The sequence below is a fragment of the Rhinolophus ferrumequinum genome, chromosome 18 (assembly GCF_004115265.2).
Source record: "Rhinolophus ferrumequinum isolate MPI-CBG mRhiFer1 chromosome 18, mRhiFer1_v1.p, whole genome shotgun sequence".
Taxonomy (NCBI): Eukaryota; Metazoa; Chordata; class Mammalia; order Chiroptera; family Rhinolophidae; genus Rhinolophus; species Rhinolophus ferrumequinum.
In genome coordinates, this window is record NC_046301.1 from 16962075 (window position 1) to 16985666 (window position 23592).

Consider the following 23592-nt stretch of genomic DNA (forward strand, 5'->3'; position numbering starts at 1 on the left):
CTAAAAAACATGTTGTTGAATGTGACGCACATTATGATACCATTTATTACACAAAACACTTAAAAAATGTGATGAATTAATAAACACTACTCTTAGCTATAACTACTTACCCTGTTTCCCTGAAAATAAGACCTAGCCAGATAATCAGCTCTAATGCATCTTTTGGAGCAAAAATTAATATGGGTATTATATTATATTTTAAGACCCGGTCTTATAGTAAAATAAGACCGGTCTTATATTAATTTTTGCTCCAAAAAATGCATTAGAGCTGATTGTCCGGATAGGTTTTATTTTCGGGGAAACATGGTGGATATTCCTACTCAAGAACTCCTAACTCCTTTCTACTTACGAATATAATACTCAGTTTACATGCCCTCTCTCCCCGCCCCCCCGGGACTACCCCAGGCCACAGGGATTCATTCCTTTTCTCCTCTGAACCACTCTACTAATTCATACTTCCTAGGTATGTGGCCTCATCTACTTCATACGAGCATTGTGAGGATTAATAGAGGTTCCTCACACAGAATGCTTAATGGAATTTCAGTGAACAGAAAGCACTCACTGACTGTTAGCTGCCACTATTATAATTTATTTCTCCCTTTGTTCAGCATGGCATTCTGCCATAGTAAATACTCAATAAATGTTTACTTTTGACTATGAATATGACGACGATGTATTTCTGCTAATAATATATTTGCCCAGGTTGTCCCTGAGAATGGGTTCCTGGCTCGTTATTTATTGGATATCCTGAATTGCTAATGAAGTCTGTGGGCATTCAAGAGTTGGACACCCAGAATTCTTCTACCTGAGTGCTAAGGCACTGCTGTCTGCAGACCACAGCTAAGCCCCCATTCCAGGCTCTGCTGCTCCTATAGTCCCAAACCTTTCATGCCATCATCATGGAGAGACAGTTTAAGCCTTTTTGGAACCAAGTATTAATCCTGGGACTTGGAAGAGCTTGAAGACCTGGGAATCTCCTCAATTTCAGGAGTTTCAGGGGAGGCACTTATAAGAAACATGGGGTAGGGAAGAATCCTTAGGACAGAGCGCTGGGGACAGCATGGGAGAGTAAGGGTAACATTTGTTAAGCAGAGTACCTAGTACCCCCAGCACGGAGACTTTAAATAAGGATCTCATTGAACAACACCGACAGGACAGAAAGGTATTGTTATCCCTAGTTTACAGGTTAGAAAACTGGGGCCTGGAGATTAATTAACTTGTCCAAAGCCACACAGAAAATAAGTGTTACAATAAGGATTTAACCCCAGGTCTTCCTGATGTTAGAAACCGGTATTTGTGGCAGAAGTTACATCTATTTATTTTAACTAGATTCATTTATATTTATATTTGTTTTCAGCAAATTAAATAAAAACATATATTCCATACACTTATATGTCTAGGTCCTCAGTTAATAATTTCAAGAATTGACAGAAATGACTTACTTATTTGGAAAGCTGTGTGTAAAGTTGGCAGGTGTTCTGGATGACACGGTCCAAACTCACAGGGTGTCAAGTCTACCACCAGAAAACAAATATCCCATACTAAACAACTTAGGGAGAAGAAATCGACCTCCAAATCATCACTTTGATGGTAATAAAATAGTATAACACACAGAAATGGAGGAAGAAGATTGCCGAAAATCAGCCCGTACATTTTGTTCAGGAAGTTGAAAGTTTTTGCAGGTTATTTTTTGATTTGTCTAATATGATCGCTTCTCTGTCAGTGGTTCATCTGTGGCTATCTTGTTAAGAGATACTTGTTCCAATATGATTTCTAAAGAAGTATATTCTTTGCAGTATCTTGTACCTTACCATCAGCTGAAGCAAAAAAACCTCCTAAACGGGGTTGGTTTTCACATTATTAGCAACCCTAATATGATGGTGACTCCATCTGGGCCTATTATTGTTATTTGTCACAGGTAAGAACTGAAGTAATGTAGCGAACATAGCACTGAAAGAGGTGATGCTTAGTGATAATGGGAAAACTGTTCCCGCTTACGCTGCTTCATGCAAACATAGCCTTTTCAAGTAGTCAAGAGATTACGGAAAGCTTCAATTACCTATTCTACAATGCTTATTGTACACTTTAATATTTGAAATAGGGGATAATACAAAATAACAGCAACTCTTGCCCAACGAGGACAACCAAACAAAAGCAAAGAAAAATAAGCCAAAATGGAAACAAGACTGAAGAAAGAAGGAAGAAGTTTTTCTATTTCAACAGGAATGTACTACACCATTCAAAAGTGACACCAACAAAAGAGTACGCCATGAGAAATAAAAAAAATAAAACCGTTACTGATATCAGTTAAGGGTCACTGATTTATAAAGCAGAACGTTTCCTAAATTATGCTCCCCTGACATATATATTTCCGGTGCAACATGTTGGGACTGTGACATTCAACGAGATAGTAAAACTCAATAGGGCTGGTGGACCTTTTTGTCTCTCTCTCACGAATTAAATATTTACTAAAATGGAATTGTGTGGTAAATAGGTTGCAGTCTGAAATGTACCTGGATTAATTTTACTAATAACCTATCAACTATCTTAATTTTAAAAAGGCCTTATGGAAGGACAGATTTCAGAGTAATATAACATAAGGAAAACAAAAGCTAGACCGATAACTAGGCAGAATGTTACACTGTATACACACATTATCTCAGACTTCCTGTAAAGGAAGTAACAGTGCAGTGACATGTTCATTTTAATTCACTTTTTAGTGGCAATTAAGTTTCCCAACACAATCATTTTTTGATAAAACATGACATTTTATAATCCAGTCAAATTTAAAATGTTAAATTACAATCCTAGTCATCTATTAATCAAATAGAAGTTTGAAAGTCCCAACCAAAAATGCTTTCTGCAAATGTACTGGGAAGAGATGGCTCATAGCATTCAATGGAGATTCCATAACTGAAAACGGAGTGCTGATACTGCATTCTCCCTTTCTTTGAAAAACAATCTGTCAATTATGGAGATGCTACTTTGCAAATTTCTGTTATAGATGATGAAGGGAGAATTTGGCAAAACACATACATACCAAAACTCAAAGAAAGGAAATATAGATCAGGCTTAGCGTCTTACCACAAAGTCATTAAAATCATTATTGATGGGTGGTTGGCTAAATGAGGCAGACTTTTAGTCAAGTGGTTTTCTATGGGACTCCTTCCCAGAGGCTAATCAGTGGTGGGACTCCTGCCGTTCCCCCACATCCCTGGCCCCCAGGCTATCAACTGGGCAGTGAGGGTTGAGAATCATTGTTTTGGTCTTGCAAGATAGGCAACTACCAAGGGCTCCTTACAGAGTCAGAACTACCAGACACCTTGCTAACTCTCTAATCTGAAGAGGGTCTTTGCAGTTTAGATCAAACAGATTGTAACTATAGGTGCTTGTCGGGAGTGTGCAGCTGCAAATAAATATTGGGTATGTAGGAAAAGAGAGAATAAAATTTTGAAAATTGTCCAAAGGGTGGATTCAGACTGTGAGTTTAGGCAGGCCCTTTGTGGCCTGTTTCTTTTTGAATTTGTAATTTGAATTTGTTTCATAACTTCTCCAAAGCTTTCACTTTCATCTTATGGAACTTTGGGCTTACAAATATCTTATAATTGAGTAATATGTGATATATTGAATTCCAAATGCCTACATATGTATAAAACTTCCCAAAATATAGAACCTGAACATTTTAGAAACCTACGTTATGCATTCATTCATCCATCCGTCCATCCATGCATTCATTCATTGAATAATAGCTGAGAATCCACTATTCAGGAGGCATTGTTCTAGATACTGGTGATCCTGCAGTGAACAAAGGAAAACACAAATCCCTACTCGCGTGAAGCTTATGTGGGTGAGGATGTTTCTGAATAAGCAGCTAGATGAAGCTTTCTTTCTTTACATCAATAACATTGTGCTCATCTATATGTAATAATTTGAAACTCTTACAGAGATAAGGGCAATTAAAATGGAAAGTTTTAATACAGATACAGGAAAAAAAAAAACACCTAGGAAAACCTATGATATTATAACCTTGGTGAACTCTACAATCATCCAGAGTAAATAGCCTGAAAGGTGGTTAGAATAATTCAAAAGTAAAATAAATTGCAACTGATGTTAAATAAAATTAAACACTTCAGTACGTTCAAAAACATAAAACTCAAACTCCTTTAAAACACTGATTTTTTTTTTTTTAATTGAGGGTTGTGTCTCAGAATATTTGTGAAGTCCTTAAAATATTTAGATCCCTGGATCTCAATTATAAACCATGTGGGGTCCAAACATATGTAGATTCACGGGCCCTAGAAGTGGTTCTGATGTGGATTTTAAAGCCACTGTCTGGAGGTGGGGGGAGGTGGGGTGAGGGGGTGTCCCCAGGTGGTGGAGTGAAAAGCTCTGCAAATCCTCTTCCTTCCCAGAAAACTATGACACTGGAAAATATTGTCAAAAACCCCCATTACCTCCACCTTAAACAAACAAGTAACAATTTTGCCTTCCAGATAATTTATGTTGGTTGAATCGTTTTAGTGCTCTGGTGTCTCTGGCCTGTAATAGTGCCATGTGTTCCTGCTCTCTCCTCCCAGCCCCTTTGTTCATCCACAGTGACACTTTTACTCTTTTTATGCATGTTAGAATATTTCAGACTCAGATTCTGAATTTCCCCCATTAGTGCTGAGATTATTTTTGAAAGAGAGACTTTTTGAAAGAAGATTTTTTTTTTATCAACCAAACGTGTTTTATATGGCTGAGATGTTCATGTCAGGTCCCTAAGACATCCTCATACATCTATCAAAAAATTATGATAGAACTCCACTGAACAATGGGATGCCAAGAGACATGAAATGGGGTAAAACAGAAGACTTCAGACACCCCTCGTTAGTGGGGAAAACACACAGGCACAGAACACGCACAGGCGAGCATCGACGTCTCCAAAGACGTAGCAGTTAAAAGAAAAGTGGAAGCTGATGACATGGCAGATAAGAGGCAGCCCTCTCAAGAGCATCACGTGATGTGCCTTTCTGGGAACAAGGAGCCTGTCCCGTGCTTCCCGTGTGCTTCTGAACCAGTCTTTGTACCAAACAGACAATTGCGCTAACTTTTTAATTAACGTGTGTCCTTGCTAAGAGACATTGTGAATGGGCCACTTTTTCCTTCCCATTTTGGCTTAGACTTTAGATTTAATTACTGTGGAAATGAATCAGGAAACATGACTTCAGGCATTGCGTTTTAAATGTCAGCACAGTGACAATGTTAATTCTCTATTGCAAAGTATCAGTGTCATCCCATCTTTATGATGAGTGATGTGGAAATAATTTTAGGAAGGAGGTTACTGACCCAGAGACCCTGCAGGCCATGGGAAGATCACCTGTTAGTTGTAATTTGGAAAGGTTTGGTTTGGATAATGACTTCGTTTTATTTTGTGCATACTTATAACTACTCATATATTAATATAAAGAAACAGTGCTCTTCAAGTGTTATATATGAAAGAACCAGAGCCCGTTAACTTGGGTCGAGATGAGCTAATGAAAGCTATCCTCTATGCATATTATCAAAATCCAGCCACATTCTCTTCTACTATCTAAAATGAGTAGGGGGAATATTTACAATTATTTTATCTTTCATGTCATGAGCTATAAGCCATGGAAATACAGTGAAGTTACTAAGTGGTTAGTCCTCTAGTAAAATGTGCATTTGGAAAACAAACAAAGTAAAAACAACGAAAACCTTACAATGACCTTCAAAGAAAGAAAGGTGAAGACAAGTGGGGTACCTTCTCATACAGTCCAGTGCTCGGATAAAGAAATCCTTGTGCAGCTGGTGCTCGTCTCTCAAGATGGAACATTGTTCAAGCGTCACGGACATGGACGTCCTGTCTTTGGCACTTTTACAGCAAGTGAAACGGATACCATTTAGTTTGCGACAAATCTGTAACACAGACATATACACAGTGTATTGTTCATTTGTAGGTTACGCTCCGGTGTGGGACTCCTCTAGACTCTTCTTCTCTAAACACGCCAAATTTACGTGAATTTATGATAGTCAATGTGTTCCATCTGCCCTGTTGGATATAAACACATTACCTTTTCATTTCGAAAGCTAGTGGAATATATTTACTTTAGTTAGTTCTGTGGACAGTGTGAGGCGTGGGACTGTTGAAGCCAGGTGAGATGATAAATCTCCAGCAGAGGCAGACAAGTTCCCTGCAAGGGGGCCTGAGTGGCTGTGGGTGAGATAACGCTCATAGCTCAGGAAGAAATGCCTTAACTGTGAACGGGAAAACCGTCTGGATATCCTGGATCAGACACTTGATTTGAATTCTACGTAACTAGTACCTTCTTACTTTACATTTAAGCCACCTTTGCTGGTCTTGATTTCATGTTGTGAGATTTCAAACATCCACATGGTGCCAGCACAGGAAATAAGCAAATCACTAACCACTGATTAACACAACTAATAAGAATAAGGAACCCCAAGATCGCCTAAGTGCATATCTGCTAAGTGCATACCTACTCTGCACCAGGTACCCTGCTAATAAATCTTGCTAATAAATTTCATGTAGATTTGCTCTTTTCATTAACTGCACATGAACCGTGGAGGAAGGTATAATTATTCTAATTTTACAGGTGAGGATTTTCAGGTGTAGATTAAGTAGCTTGTGTGTTAAAGAGCAAAGCCAGGATGCTAACGTAAGTCTGCCCAACTCTTTGACTTCTGTCCCATCCTGTTTCTCTCTGGAATTCTTTCTTTTTGCTCTTCTGATAAAAATCAGGATAAGACTCAGCACCAAGCATCTCTTTTCTCATTGCCTATAGCTGGCAGGTGAGTCTTTCCACTCCTTCCTCGTCCCTATCCCATGGTAGGGCTCTGATATGAGATACCAATAATCAAATTCAGCATCAACAAAGATAATCAACATGCACTTAAAATAAATCTAATACGACATAATGCAGGTCTGCTTCATAGCTGCCATTAAGGAGGTCTTAACAGTTGTCTGTTTTGAGGAGAGGATATAACAATAAAATTTATGACGGGTTTTTTACCATGTTTTTAATTGTGATTCTGATACTTAGACTAAGATTTCCAAGTCCTTATTAGACCTTTGGTACTTTCTCACCACTTCCCATATAAGTGACTAGAGAAATGAGAGAGTGTTATTTCACTGTATAGTTTTTTTTTTAATCTAGAAAAGTCTAATCCTTTCAAATAAACAGTACCTCAATTTTTTTTAATATAAAATAACAAAGGCTTGACTATGTTTAGAGTAATAAAATATAGACCTCAAAGATTTTTTAAAAGACATTATTTTTTAAAAGATATGATTTAAAAAAAAGATATGATTTTTTTAAAAAGAATGAATATTTAAAAATATATTGTTACCATTATAAGCAATATCCTACTAAGAATATTTAGGGTTCTAAATTTAAAATCAGGAGGAGGCAGGGGCAATTCCATCAGAGTAGATAGACTAGATCTTGCTTTCTGCATTTCCACCACTTTTTTAAACTACATGAGCTTAATTTAATATACTTGTTTGGCTTTTGGTCTCTAGATTCTTATTTTTATTTCATTTTTTTAAATTCAGTTAAGATAAAACTAAATAGCTTTATATTTGTCAATTAGGATGTATTAATAAAACTTTAGCAAAAGCAGTATTTCATTAATAGATTTAAAGAAGAGGGGCAAACGAAATAGAGAGAGAAATAAATGCTTTTTGGAAAATGCCAAAAGGGATTGCTACATTTCTTCATTTTAAGAGTATTATTATGGTCCTTGGTTTACAAAGAGGATATGGAAAAGGAGATATCAGCCTACAGAAATGCTACTAAAAATAAAGTCCAAGTTCCCAGGAAATGCAACATTGGCTCCCTATGCGTGTTGTGTATTCATCAAGGCAGGCTCTCATCCATTCAACGGGCAGTTGTAAGCCATATTTGGTCGGTACACACATTTCAGTAAAATGTTTCAGAGATGTATAGGAGGTATGGGAAAATTTTTTAAAAAATATATTCAAGTGAAAAAAGTTCCCATACTAAGAATAAATATGCGTTTGTGTTTGCATGTGTACACCCTTCCTTTTCCTATTACATAACTGCATGATATGTATACAACAACATGTATACATTCCCAAGTTAGCCTTGGTAAATGATCAAACTTCCTTCATGCTACCACATTACCAGTAAAATAACAACAATAACTTACAACCTGCCTTGGCGAAATTTTTGTGAGAATTAACAACCCTAGCAGTCTTTGAAGATATAAAGAGCAGCCACACTGCGGAAAGAACTATTAAAAACCACCTTCATGTAATGCAATATGGCACTAAACGGGACCAGTGTAAATGAACTGCCTGAAAGACACATTCCATGTTGTTACTTTGATGTTCTTTCCTGGGGTTCCAAGAGGGCAAGAAGGGGAACTAAAGCAGCTTTCCTCTGCCTTGCTTTTCGTCAATTATTTTATATCTAGACTCATGATAAATTATCCATTCCTTTTTTCCCGGAAGAGAGAAAATAATATTGGGTTATAATTGAAGCACTGTCAGTAGGGCGAAAGGCTCTGTTTTAAATGCTATTGACAGAGAATGAAAGAGTATGCTAGAAGATTGGTTAACCTAACTCGAAATTACATGAGCAATGCTGAGAAGTAACTACAAACATGGAATTCATCATAGAGATCTCCAATGTGTGCCTTTGCTGATGAAAAGATCTGTTCCTTAGGGTCTAATGTATAACAAATTTGTTAAGTTCATGTGAGTTAGGCCTGAATGGTTGCCAGATAAGAATTAAAAAACACAGGCAAGATTCTCTCCCTCATTCTTGTAGAAATCCTGGGTGGGAAAGCAGGAAGATCTGCTACCCTAAGGCTGCCATTAAATAAGAAAGAACCACACAAAATTTAGCTCATTACTACAAGAGCAACCCATCAGGAATAAATTCTATGCCAATATCCAATATTAAAAACAACCTTCATGTAATGCAGCATTAACAAACACATTTACAAACTCATTAATTCCAATATGTCCAGGAGCCTCCCTGAGGCTGTGAGTCAGAGATCTGATTACCACATTCTGTTGAAATCATAAACCTGTAGAACAGAACTTCAAACTCCTGGTGGATATGGGTGGTTGACATTGCAACATGCAATATCAGGAAAATGAGAGAGACTTCATTTTAACGCAAGGTGTCAAACACATTCAGGATTTAAGAGAAAAGCCAAAATTCTTCCTCATTGAGTCATCTTCTTCCAATTTGTGTGCTAGTCTACTGACAGAACTACCAACAACACTGAAAACACCTAATTTCCTGGATAATGGAGGATGATATCTGGTAACTAAAAGTGCAGTGGGTGGCCCTTACCGAGGTGACACCCATTATGCTTGCTGGTCCTGAAGGTAGGTGATAACGAGTAAGATCTGACAGGACAGTGCTTACCGTTGCAGCCAGCCACATGATTTCTACATTCTTCCTTTTTTTGGCTTGGATATTTTGATGGAGATTTTCTAGGAATCCTTTTAAATCATTTTGTTCCTGAAATTGTGAAATGTCTGAAGACAAGGAGAGAAAAAAGGAAACGCTGTCAAGTATTAAGCTGCTCATGAAGTTTTCCTTAATATATGTGCAAAAACAATTTCTATAACAATGAAAGCTATTTGGAGCAGACTATCTGAGGACAATCATACTTATTAATCCCTCCAGTTTTATTCTTTACTTCAAAATATACCTCAGTTTCCTCCATGTCCTATTCTGTGTAATTGTGATAATGTCAACTGGTCATATAATATTACTATTATACTAACAAGGGAAACATTCTTAATGATGATGGCTGCTATCTCACTTCAACCAAAGCATGACATAGGTGAGACATGAGCTATAACCTCCCATTTTCTACTACTCAGTAGCTAGTTTGAATCAAGAGAATACACAGGGTTAACTCATGCAGGGCAACCCCTTGTCTAAAATCTTAGGTGACTTTTTCACAAGGTTCATAGTCAGAGTTATAGTCATTTCAAAACCTAATATCCCAATTCCTATGCCAATAGTTTTCCCCAAATCTGCGCTAGTGTCCTCACAATTAGCTGGTGGTACTAAAAAGCAGTTCCAGTATTAACACAATGGACCAGCTTCTTCACAAGATTGAGACTCCAGAATAAAGCATAATGATTTTTCAAAATAATTTATTTCATTGTTGACATGGAAGTTTTTTTAAATCAGCCATTTAAAACAAACTATAACCCTCTAAAACATGAATCAACCCTTCTTTTGACCATTCCTACCCCATAAAGATAGTGCTGTAGGATAGACAGACATGATGTTCCTTAGCAATTTCACTCCCTCTCCCCATGACATGCTTTTCAGAAGGAAATCATTTTGATGTGCTTAAAAATTTCAGGCCACTATTTCTATTTCTGTAATGATAAAACTTGCTTTATTCAGAGCATGTCCCTATCAATCCAACACTTTGCTTGCTGACATTTTTCTTTTTTTTTAACCCTGACAAAAATCTTGCAGGCCACAGAAATTCAGATCTGGTTCTGGAAAAGAAGTGTCATTAATAATGACTAGTTTGTGGATTAATAGGTGTGATTTCAAGATATAATGATAGATCCTGATATATCAACTGAAAATCGTGATATATATATAGAACATGGATTAGTTGCTTCAAATGTAAATATAGCCAATAATTCTTGTTTCTGCCACTTATCCTTCATTACTCTAAAATCAAATTTAGACAGGGCTATTAAAACTCTATGTCTATCTCCATAGGGGTACTCTTTTTATATATGGGGTTGAAGAACGTAATCAAAAGGTGAGAAGTACAAGACTGTTCACTGTATTATTGTTTATATTAAATAACAGCAATAAAACTTAAATGTAATAAAGAGAACAGTAAACTCATATACTGATGGAATGTACTATTCTATAATATGTAAGATGAATAAACAAATGCTATACGTATCAACATGGACAAACGCTAAAAATGATGTTGAGCAAAAGAATGCAAGTTATAGGAGAATTGATACAAGATAACAGCAATCACATAAAGCTAAATGTGCAAAACTATACCACATTTCTATGGTTACATACATTTGGAATAAAAATGTGTATGAGAATGTAAAATACCAAATTTGGTGTATTGTTTTTATCCGAGGAGGGAAGGCTACAAGCAGGGCTTCTCCTCTATTTGAAAATACTTCTTTCTTACAAAATTTGTGAGGCTGAGTGATGGGTTCCTGAGCGTTTGTTGTTTTATGATCTGTTCTTTTCTGTTTGTTTAAAACTTTCATAATTCTTGTTAAAGAAAGCACTGAGCCAAGCTTCCAGAAAAACAATTTCTCATGCCAAATCTGCCCCCGCTTTGACGCGTGGTCTTAGGTGATTTGCTTAACCCTCTGTTCCTATTTTCTTAACTGCAAAATGAGCACAATAACCTTGTCAAGCTTCATCGACTTGCAGTGGAAAACAATTAATAAAAGTCTTGACAGAAGAGGCTACATTATTAAATTCTGTGTCAACTCTGAAAAGCAGAGGAAGACATTACTTGCTGTTAAGATTGTTCACAGCCTGAGATAGGAGGCCTACTTTCTCAGGCAAAAGTTAGAATTTACCCAAAAGTGAAAACATTCTCTCACACAGTCACTGGCGCACACAACAGACATTCAGCAACCCATTGACTATATTCCCACCACTTCTCGAAGGAACAGAACAGCCAAATTCAGAGTCACTTTTTAGTCCCCACTTCCTCCTTGTTTTGTCAAATGGACTTGCTTCAATAACGAGAGTCGTGAATATGACATTAACATGAATCAAAGACCGGGTGCTGACAAATGAACAGGATGGGGACTACGACCTCTCAGCTGATTGAACAGTGACCCTAAATGAGGCCGAGCAATAGCCTCATCAGGTCATGGTCCATGACTTTAGGTTGCCAAGAGAGTGTTCCAAGATGAAATGGAAAGCATGGCTGCCTTCCCAGCACCTATCCCACCTGTTCCCACTGCGTGGCAGGCATAAATATGTTTACATGGGATCAATCACATTCTCACTGGGAGTTAGTGCAATCCCGTCAGCCTTGAAATCAGGACTAGTTCAAGGATGGGCATCTAAGTCGAAGCCAATCAGAACCTGACTCTACCCCAGCAATTGTTTCAGGGGTATGCAAGTGCCCTAGGCTGTTCCAGCTCTGTGAAGCTCAGGGCCCTGAAAAATGGAAGGGAAAAGAAAAACTTTTTGTCTCTGTGGTTGAGCATGGGAATAGTTCACGCCAGCCATCCTTCAGTCGTGAGAAGACTAGATGTAGGATAAAGTCAACACTAAGCGTAGCTGAGTGATGCAATGGGGTGTGTGTGTGGGGGAAGGGGGGTTCTTTTCAATATTGCTGAGCCACTACACCAACTATATAGAGGGCAGGGATATCAAATATTGCAAAGATAGTTTATAATAGTTAGCTCACAATGGTCCCTACTGATTTTCCTTCTTAGCTCACAGTGTTAGACAGCTCACTCTTATAGTGCTACCACAGGAATCGGTAAGTGGTGTACTCCAATAGACCTACGTGATAATATCTTTCTCTTCTGTTTTGAAAAAAGGCTAAGAGATGGACATTATTATCAAGAAAGAACAGAGATATCCGAGACAATAAATTAACACTTGGTCACTCATTTAAAGGATATATACCGAAGCATTTCATCTGCTTCCAATCACAGTCAAGAGCTCCAAATCATGTATGAAATGTGATGGTGACTCTAAAACACGGAACACTTTGTGCTAGTGATTTATAGAAGTGCATTTTATTTTATTTTATTTTATTTTACTAACCCCGAATTTAAGTGTCTTAATGCTTTACGTGGACATGAAAGGGGCTTTGAAAGGTTTCTGAGATCATAAAACCCAATGAGAAGATCAGAGCAAGAGGAGAGAGAACCATTCGTATTTGGCCCCCTGGAGTTTCCCCAGTTGATGAAAGAGGCCAGGTATGGTTTGAGGGGAAGTAGATCTTGATGATTTATTGTGCCTTAGAGTCAAAGCAGACAGAACAACTGTCTGAGGGTTTCATTGCTATACAAAGAAAATGTGGAGGGAGAAATCCACAACACATAGTACCCAAAGCAGAGCAAAAGGACTTCACAATCATCAACAGCTCTATCTGAGACCAATTTCAGATATTTACTTGATTCAGATGAAGATTCAGCAAAGAATTACAGGAAAGGGATTTTCCATTCTTGGGATCTCCATACTTGGCTCAATAAATCCTTCTGTCATTAATTACTAATGCAAAATAGCTTTGTTTATATTATTAACTTTTCAAGTAATTAACAAATTTGAAATCTATAAGTATGCTGGCTGCCAAAGAATCTCCCTGCACTTAATTTCATTTTAGCATTAAAAAATATTTTAGGGGAAATAAAATAATAAAATTATAGCTGAAATGTTCTAACTATACACACATGGACATGCATATGCCATTGTAATATTTTGAGGTAAGATCCACTACGTTATGAAAAGACCTACACACTTCGCCACCTTAGATAGCTCGAATTGAGTATCAGAATATAAGCCAGTGAACCACTTGCCAGTGGTTCGGTGACAGGTAGATTTTTTATTACAGCTTTTGGTTAAGAAAATACTAAAATATTTCGTACTTTAGTAAAACTTAGTTTCTTATTATTGTGACTATTGCAACATATTTATACTACTTATGGGTAAACTGCAAACACAGTCTTGATTCTCTAACTTTGGACTGATCAAATTTAGGTGCTTAATTTTGTGGGAAAAAGAACTACAGAACTGAAAAATGCCGCCCCCCCGACCCACGTCCAAAAAAAAAAAATCCAAAAGTTTAAAATACACTTCTATAGGCTTGGATGAATCAACATTTTCACATAAATATTGCAATATGTATATTTGATAAATTGGTTCCTTACTCTATATCATTTTATATTCCCTATAGAACTGGTATGTGATCTGTCTCTCTGTATATGTGTGATGCAGCTGATGGAGCTTATAAATCAGAAACCTAAACCTTTATTAAAGTCTTTTATATGATTAAGACTGTACAGAATTTCTTTTGAACTCAATTGAGATTTCTAGTGACAAGCTCCTTATTTTAACTTTTGGCATTTTCCAGAGGCACTGAAATTAATGTCCTAGCACGAGCAGCAGGACACATTCAAGAGAGCAGTCAGGGCAATGAGGCAGGTGTCGGCCATGTCCCCTCGGCAATCAGTCTTTGGGGTTCAGATAATCTCAAAATCACTCTCACACTGCCATGCTTCCTTCTTCCATCAACCTCTACGGCTGACCTCTCCTGAAGATTTATAATCAAGAAATTATTATTGTTGTTTTCGGTAAGTCGCATACTTACAATCAGGGGGCATCTTTTCCATAAATGTTGTGTAATATTCTTTCAGAAGTTCAAAATTTTCCTGATTAATACTTTCTTGCAAAGAGACATCTCCAAACCTAAAAAGAGAAAAACGAAAAGTGTTATAGGTTATAAAATAGCACCTGAAAGTAATGCATTTTATCTCTCCTTTTTAAATAGAGGGCAATAATTTCCTTAAAGAGTTTAAGCAACGTGGCACAATGGTGATTTCAAAATGCTCCAGTCCCCACTGGCCCTGATTCCACCAGTGCTTTTGGCACACCAAAATATTCTCACAATCAGCAAATGTAAATTTGAATGAAATAACAAGTCTAAAACAGCAGCCCCTGTGTACAAAACTGATATTCAGTTAATGTCAGTCTCCCCACCTTTGCTGGGCTGTATCTCTGAGATATAAAAAAACTTTCCCTTTCTCTTTTTCCCCCTGCAATCTTCCTGCTCACCCAAGCTGTCTGAGGGGAGGTTCCGAAGACCAGCACTGAACACTAGGCTGGAAACAATCTCCTACACACTGTCAAGTGCTGTGGCACGTGCAGAGCCCTGCAATCTCTCAGGGAGTAGTTCTGCCAACATTTTTTTCTGTCCACAGGAGGAAGGCTTACAGCCTCTGCACCGGTGCTCTTCTGCCTTTCTCAAGATAAAACTTTCTACCTGTCTATTACCAACCTTGTGTTTTCTTTAATATTTTAATATTAGTAAAATATTACTCCTAAATTGCACAGCATACATAACGGGTAGATGTTGCCTGCTAATGCTCAAAATTTAGAATCAGAAAAATGAGGCTCAGAGAACAGAGAGAACAAGTGATTAGCTCAAATCAGTGGCTGATATCAGAGAGCCAACCTTCCCTCTTCTCTACGTGTTTTTCTCTACTTTGCCATTTTGCGTCCTTTTCAAGCCTTACGTGTCTTATACAGCTTTCAAGTATGAAATAATTCATTTGTTGATATCTGAGAGAAGAGAGAGAAAGGAAGGGACATTTTTTAAAAATAAAGTGACTAACAACTGAAATAGTCACAATGACATGAATAATGTATGTAAATAACCTAATCTAGACGGCTTGAAAATACCATGCTAACTATTCTGTGAAAAGTCTGCAAATGGAGAGTCTCAAATCTTTCTCAAGACCACACTCACAGGCCTCAACTTATCAATGAAAACCCCAAACACTCTGTACCCTAGCGTACCAAAGAAAACATAATTAGCGTGCTGGTTCTTTTCCCCCAAAAAATTGTATAATTTATGTTAAAAAGTTTCATCCACCTCAACCACTGAACTTGTTGTGAGACAAATATGTAAAGATGACTGGAATATAAACTGATCTTCTATACTGATTTGCAAAAGTGCTTAATTATCAAAGAAAACTTCTTGTACACAACAACGAATAAAATCATATTCTGATTTATGCATACTGTAAGAAAAGAGAGTAATAGCTTCTACATAGCTTGAATTTCAACATGCAATACAAAGCTGTCTAATTTTGTAACTGACAAGTGAGAATTACAAAACATATACTGTCCAGGAAATATCTCTTGGATAAGAGAGAGAAAATGAGAAATCGTTGGAAAATGAGATAAAAACAGGTGGGCTGACCATCTTTGAAATTCAAGAGGACAAAAAATGTAGTGGTATTTTTAGCTTAGTAAATAACATCTGTAAAGGCCGAAAACTTATTTACCTTGTCATGGCAAAGAATATGCTAGAACATGGGGGAAGGAGACATTTAGAGAGGGAATTATAGACAAGAAAGCATTTTAAATATCAAAAACTGCCAAACTCTTCAAAAGTTTTTACCTGTGGGGGTATTTCTCCAGCCAGGCTTTCCAGTAATATGGTAACTACTTCCTCTAAAATCTTTTAAAAATGTGTTCTAAGAACCTTAGCTCTGATCCACATTTTCGATAATCTCTACATGTCTACCATGTAGCTACAAAAGTACTTCCTCTCTCTGCTCCAAAGAGCGTTTCTGACAGTAACTCGTGGGATCACAAAGAATCACCTGTTGTCTGACCGAGCAAGTAACTATGAAGAGATGTGTTAACATCCCCCAATTACAACTATTTTAATAAATAAAACAATAGGGAAAAATGGACTGTGATTTAGGTCCAGAAAATTTTGATACAATTAGTTACGTTTATGATGTTGAAGTGCGTAGGAGCATAAAAAACTCTAAACTTTGATGTACACATAGGTGTTTGGAAATATAAAAAAAGTTAATCTATGTGACTACGTTAGTGTTGGTAACAATATTTTGATCGGTGTTTTGCCACATTTAATTTTGATGTTGGGCCAGGAATCTTTAAATATGAGTATTTCTCCTTGCTGCATCAAATAACTCGGTACTGATAAAAAGAAAAATGTCAGTCATGAATCTACCGTGTTTCCCTGAAAATAAGACCTAGCCAGACAATCAGCTCTAATGTGTCTTTTGGAGCAAATATTAATATAAGACCGGGTATTATATTATATCATATTATATTATACCTGATCTTATAGTAAAATAAGACGGGGTTTTATATTAATTTTTGCTCCAAAAGACGCATGAGAGCTGATTGTCCGGATAGGTCTTATTTTTGGGGAAACACGGTAAGTTCTTTGTGTCAGAACATGTGGACTTGCTCAGCACATATGTAACAATTAGAAAGAAAAAAACCGAAGTGCCAGTCTAACACCTGAGGGTTACCTCTCAGCCAGAGTCTGCTGCTCATTGATTCCCACGTTAAAAAGGACTGGATATACATGAAGCAATTGTCCTTCTTTGATCTGCAGAGGCAGTGACTCAAACATTCTCGCTGGAAGCTTCACCTCTACCACGTAATGTTCGCTGCAGAAAGTGGGGGACAAAGAGAAGAAGCATTACTTGTTTCATTCGTTTTTATATTCTTTCAGATTCACTGGAAATAAACAGTAAAGCAGTTGGAATAGAGCACTGATTTGGGTTTTTTTGGCTGCTATCTGCTTATTTTCTGTTATTAGTTCATTCAATAATCATTTCATTCACTTCACTATTAAATTACTCGGCATAAAGAATTGTTTGCACGTTGGATTTCTCTCCATTTACTCAGCTCCTTTAGGAAAGAAAGAATGTTTAGTTAATTTTTGTATACCAAGGCCATGTGCATAATAAAAGCCTTAATATTTATTTTCTTGATTTTGTTATTTTTAAAACCCAACTAGCCTCAAGAATAAGTAGTTTAATGACAAATTTTTCAATCTAGAGACACTAATACACCTGATCATTTACAACCTTTTTTAACAGTCGTGACCTTTGCTGTTGTTAGCATTGGTGAACCTCCCTGTTTGCAATGGCCTGATGAAAAGGTAATGGTTTCATTACTGAAGGTTAACCTTGGGGAATTCCTGATCATTTGGCAACACTAGCATATCACAGGTATATTTTCTGGAAATTGGAAATTTCCGTCAGAAATTACCCCTAGTGTTAAATGTTGAAATTTTAAATTAGGATTCACAAAATATGATCACCAAGAAGAGTTGCTTGTATATTTGAAGCTTGACATCTTCTGATGCAGTGTGAATTGAGTATAGAAATACAGAGAGTTTCACCCAGGATTTAGGAAAATGCATGTGTTTTCAGAACTACAGAACTTCAGAACTATGTAGTGTTTTCAGAACTACATAGTTTCAGAACTATAGAACGCTGGGGTTGTAATACATGTATTGGGAAAAGAAGCACAGGGCAATTAGAGAGTTTCTTTGTGAAAATCTTTTTAGTTTCTCTATGCATATGGATAACCAATTGTCAGAGCAACATTTTTTTTTTTTTAAAGCAAACAAATTTCTTTGTGGATGTAAATTTTCATTTGTGGAGGGGATAAATGCTCAGGAGTACAATTGTATGGTAAGTACCTCCCATTTTCTTTTTTTGAGTTTTCACTTCCTTTTTTCTTTCTTTCTTTCTTTTTTTTTTAGTTTCAGGTGTGCCAAACAACATAGTGACTAGACATTTATATACCTCACAAAGTGACAATTCCAATAAGTCTACTACCCACCTGACACTAAACACAGTTATTACAATATTATTGACTATACTCCCTATGCTGTACTGTATCAAACTAAGAAGTTTTTCCACAGCAAAGGAAACCGTCAACAAAATGAAAAGACATTTTACTGAATGGAGAAGATATTTGCCAATGACACATCTAATCAGGGGTTAACATCCAAAATTTATAAAAAAACTCATACAACGCAACACCAAAAAAAACAAAAAAAAACTAAACAATCCAATTGAAAAATGGGCAGAGGACCTGAATAGACATTTCTCCAAAGAGGACATACAGATGGCCCATTGACATATGAAAAAATGCTCAATGCCACTAATCACCAGAGAAATGCAAATAAAAACAACGAGATATCACCTTGCACCTGTCAGAATTATCAACAAACAAGTGTTGATGAGAATGTGGAGAAAAGAGAACCCTTGTACACTGTTGGTGGGATTGCAAATTTGTGCATCCACCGTGGAAAACAGTATGAAGGTTCCTCAAAAAATTAAAAATAGAACTACCTTATGATCCAGCAATTCCACTCCTGGGTATTTATCCAAAGAAATCCAAAACACTAATTTGGAAAGATATATGCACCCCTATATTCACTGCAGTGTTATTTATTTACAATAGCCAAGATATGGAAGCAACCTAAGTGTCCATCAATAGACAACTGGATAGAGAAGCAGTACATATACAAAATGGAATATTACACTGCCATAAAAAAGAATGAAATCTTATTATTTGTGACAACATGGATGGACCTAGAGGATATTATGCTAAGTGAAATAAGTCAGACAGAGAAAAACAAATACCATATGATCTCAATTACACATGGAGTCTAAAGAACAGAGTAAATGAACAAATAAAACAGAAACAGACTCATAGATAGAGAGAACAAACTGATGGACACTAGATGGGAGGGGGGTTGGGGAGCTGGGTGAGAAAGGTGAAGTAGAAGAGACACAAATTGCAAGTTACAAAAGAGTCACAGAGATGTAAAGTCACAGGAACATTATTGGAAAAGACCATCCATTCTTTATTGAATTATCTTGGCACCTTTGTTGATACTGATTGACCCTAAAGGTAAGAGTTTATTTCTGGACTCTAAATTCTGTTCCACTGATCTCTATGTATATACTTACGCTGGTACTATATGGTCTTAATTATTGTAGTTTTATAGTAAGTTTTGAAATCAGAAAGTATAAGCCCTCTTAGTTCCTTTTTTTTTAAATTGTTTTTGGCATCATGGGTTCTTTGCATTTTCATGTAAATTTCAGATTTAGCTTGTGAATTTCTGAAAAAAGTATAACAGAGTTAGATAGTGATTACTTTGAATCTATAGATCAATCTGTGGAGAAATTGCCATGTAAATAATATTGAGAATGTCAATTTGTGAACATTGTATTGTTCACAAATTGGATTGTATTTCCATTTATTGGATCTTATTAATTTCTTTAAGCAATATTTTGTGTGTCCTGTGTTCATTTCTTTGAACACAAAAGAAATGAGAACTCCAAAAAAAGTGAGAGGGAGCTTACCATACAATGCAAAATTAGAGCACTTTGCTGAATTTAGAATGTAATTACTCTCTTCGATGCTGTTGTGAATGAAATGATCTAAATCACCACCGCTTCTGACAACTTCATGAATGTGCTGTTTTTCTGCTCTCCAATCCAAATCAAGTCAGTCTCCACCAGTCGTGAAACTGCTGGTTTTCGTGGCCTCTCTTGCCCTAATGAAACTGTGCTAACAGAGCTGGGGTTGGTGGGGACAACCCTTGGCAAAAATGCCACAGGCTCCAAATGGTTTTCTCCAACGCTCTCCGGTTTTCCACGAATAAGCACTTCTAAATTAGTGTGTGCCTTATTCCCTTAGCCCTAACACATGACTGTCTTAGACACTTCTGTCCAAGTGTAATGCTGTTTTCTGGAGAGGATTTGCCCAAACTGCTCACTTCGCTATCCTACACGTCCCACTCCCACCAGTGGGATAACCTTTGAATGTAGATACAGACTGAACTCCCTCTGAAACCGCATCCTGTACTTTGCCTATATCGAATCACCTGCCTGATAAGCATCCCTGATAAATTGTGATGAAAGTATCCATTTCTCACTTTTGATAATAACCTACATAGTGATGTAGAGTGGTACAAATTTCCAGGTGTGTGTATGGGCAATTTGACTCCTCTTTTCTTCCCATGAATGGCAAATTAAGCATTAGTTTGAAGAAGAAATATTTAGTAATATAAGGATGTGGTGTTACTTTATGTATAAGAAGCAGTCACCTTTCATTCAACCATGTATCTTGGGGTATCCTTCACACAAAATTTAAAATAATTATATGTTTACCATAGTGAAGAAAACAAGTTTAGTATGAACTTTTATACTAAGTCTCTCTCTCTTTCTCTCTGTAGTATGAACAGGGTTCTCTTTTTAGTATAACACTCATATTTATTCATTGTGGTCTGAGACTTTTTCAAATTTCAAATATCCTCAGGCAGCACTGAAAAGTGCTAACACCAGGATGGTTAAAATTTGGAGGATTTCTGATTGAAATGATTTACCATAGGATGTAATTCTTTGATTGGAGATCTATATAACACACCATCATTTTTCTTAATTATTTCTAATATTCTGCCCATCGTACACTGACCTTTGAAGCTACTTATTTAAAACCATTCTCAGAAATCTCAGTCTGGGAGTGAATGGTCAAAAATAATTAAGAAAAATGGTGGTATATACCCCTGACATAGAAATACATCTTTTCTAAAATGTTGCTGCTTTTAAGAGAATTTAATATAAAGTCATTTCAAGAATTATGATGCTATTAACCAAATGATTCCAGCAAAAGTAAAAATATTCAGAGCTTTAGAGTAGATAGTAATAAAGAGAAAAATGTTCTTCTCATGCAGGCTGTTACTTTGAATTCCTCATATTTCAAGGGGAAGCGTTACCATAGTCACCTGACTAGAGTATAATTTACAAACAATGATGAGACCTCTAGGAGTTTTTTCAGGATTTCCCCCTGGCATGTCACCTACATTTATTTCTCACCAAAAATGAAAAGAGAACAACAACAATAAAAAAGTTTCCAAACCAAGCCTTAATTCTACTTGGTTTCTCGGTCAGGATTCAATACGAAGATCTCAGAAAGTTCGAGCTTTAGGGAACGGGCACCACTTACCGCCTTCCTGTTATAACTGGCAAGACATCATTGGATTTGGCTTCAATTATTTTAAATGCCACGTTCTTCAAATCTGAAACGCCAACAGCCATGTCCTCTAGCATTCCGATTTCATCACCTAAACAAAGAAAAGGAGCCTCATTACAAACATACTATTTGAAGAAAATGTCACCACTGGAACTTGTCCGAGCATTTTAGTCAACGAGGATGTGAAAGCAGTGAATTCATTCTAAATGCTTTTCCTCAGAGGCTGAAGGTTTTCAGTGTGAAGTAAAAGCCATTCATTCCGATGGCCTCCAGCAGCTCCTGTGCCCTTCCAGGGAGGGAAGAGAGTATACATTTGTAGGGAGGCTAGAGAGACATTTGAACCCCTTTATGAAACTGTCGGGCTGATCTCTTTCCATTGGCAGGACTGATATTCAATTTTAAAGATAATAGAGATAGCTGAATTGAAGATCACTGACCTAGGCTCATGCTACTTTTATTTCTTACTACCCTGACAACTAAAGCCTAAGGCGGAGGGAATTAAGCACGCTTTCTAGTCCAGCACTGTGCAACGGAAGTATAATGCGAGCCACATGTATCATTTTCAATTTTCTGGCAGTCATATTTTGAAGAGAGTAAAATAAAAGGTAAATTGAAGTTCAATAATATATTTTACTTTCACTCAATATATCTAAAATATCATTTCGCCTATTATAAATCAACGTAAGATAATTATTAATATAATACTTGTGTTTACTAGTGTTTGAAATCTGGTATATGTGTACAGTACATATTGATGTGGACTTGATACATTTCACGTGTTCAATAGCCATATGAGGCTGTGTATTGAACTGTGCCGCTCTAGACATTACAAGGTTGGGACTTTAAAAATCCACTCATTGAAACTATGTTGGCAAAGAGCCTTTTATATTAAAAAAGCCAGATGGCTTCTCAGGACTCCACTATGAACTAATCTATAATTCCATTTTCATAACATAATGGGAGTGAAAGTATAGTTACAAGGTGAATGCAAAGAGCTACAAGTCACATGGTTCCTGTAAAGCTGGATGAAATAAAGTTTTACTTCTCATTTTTAACAGAAGAATCTATGGATCAAATACCCTTATGAAGAGGGATAGGATTTTAACGTGTATTAAAGCCATACTCACTGTAGGTACTTAGCAGTCCTTCATATTGTACTAGCAACCCCACCGTGTGAAGCTGCTGTAGGAATCCAGGGTCATGCAGACTTGTGTGTAATTTGATGATAAAACCACAAACCAATCCAGCAAGCTACAAAAATAGAAAATAAAATAAATCACGGAAGAAATTGATGGGGGTCAGCAAACTTTAATTTAAGAATATTGAAGACTTCTGAGGCATCAGATTTAATAAAAAATTTTCAAGTATGTGTAACGAAGCTCTAACTATTGTTAAATGTATTTTGAAACCAGTTGACAGTTTTTGATCTAGTAAGGCTTGCGGAAGGCAGCATGGTGAAGTAGAAAGAGCAGACTCTTGAGTCACATTGCTATGTCTGCAAATTCTGTCCCTACCATTTCTAGCAGTGAAACCATAAAACCTTATTGAACACTTCCCAATATTATTTAAAAAATTATTTTTGCCCACATAGACTAGAGACAAGAATAATCATTTCATAGAATCATTGAAGAAATGTGTATCAGGCAGAGCATAATGCCTGACACATAGTTAGCTTCATCTGTCACTGGACCATCCATGAAATAGTGAGGCATGGGGACAGTTTGGTTAAAAGATTCCCTTTGCCTGGAAAGTTTGGAAAAAGAGGACTTCTGTCTCTTTCCCTCCCTATGTCTGTCTACAAAACTCAATCATCAGGGTGAGGCAGGAGAGGAGAAGGAAGGCCCCAGCACGGTCTCTGACAGACGCTGGTCGTGGTGTCATGGAATTGGGCTGGGTGTAGGCAAAGGAGGGAGTCCTGTCAAACCTCCCGTTCAAGCCTTCCTGCTGGCAAATTCATTTTATCAACAAAAGAAAGCATCATTATGAGGCCTGGCCTGGG

At 36.9% G+C, this 23592-nt stretch overlaps 1 protein-coding gene across 9 annotated transcripts in view; it reads right to left on the reverse strand.

Moving 5' to 3' along the window:
• INPP4B (inositol polyphosphate-4-phosphatase type II B) overlaps positions 1-23592 on the reverse strand; it is a 613177-nt gene that overhangs the window by 35408 nt on the left and 554177 nt on the right. For all 9 annotated transcript variants that reach the window (XM_033135157.1, XM_033135154.1, XM_033135152.1 and 6 more), the window contains 6 exons: positions 22721-22844; positions 21567-21684; positions 17060-17200; positions 14356-14453; positions 9426-9538; positions 5765-5919 (listed from right to left, as the gene is read on the reverse strand). In XM_033135157.1, the coding sequence (XP_032991048.1) occupies positions 5765-5919; positions 9426-9538; positions 14356-14453; positions 17060-17200; positions 21567-21684; positions 22721-22844 (749 nt within the window). The remainder of the gene's footprint in view (positions 1-5764; positions 5920-9425; positions 9539-14355; positions 14454-17059; positions 17201-21566; positions 21685-22720; positions 22845-23592) is intronic.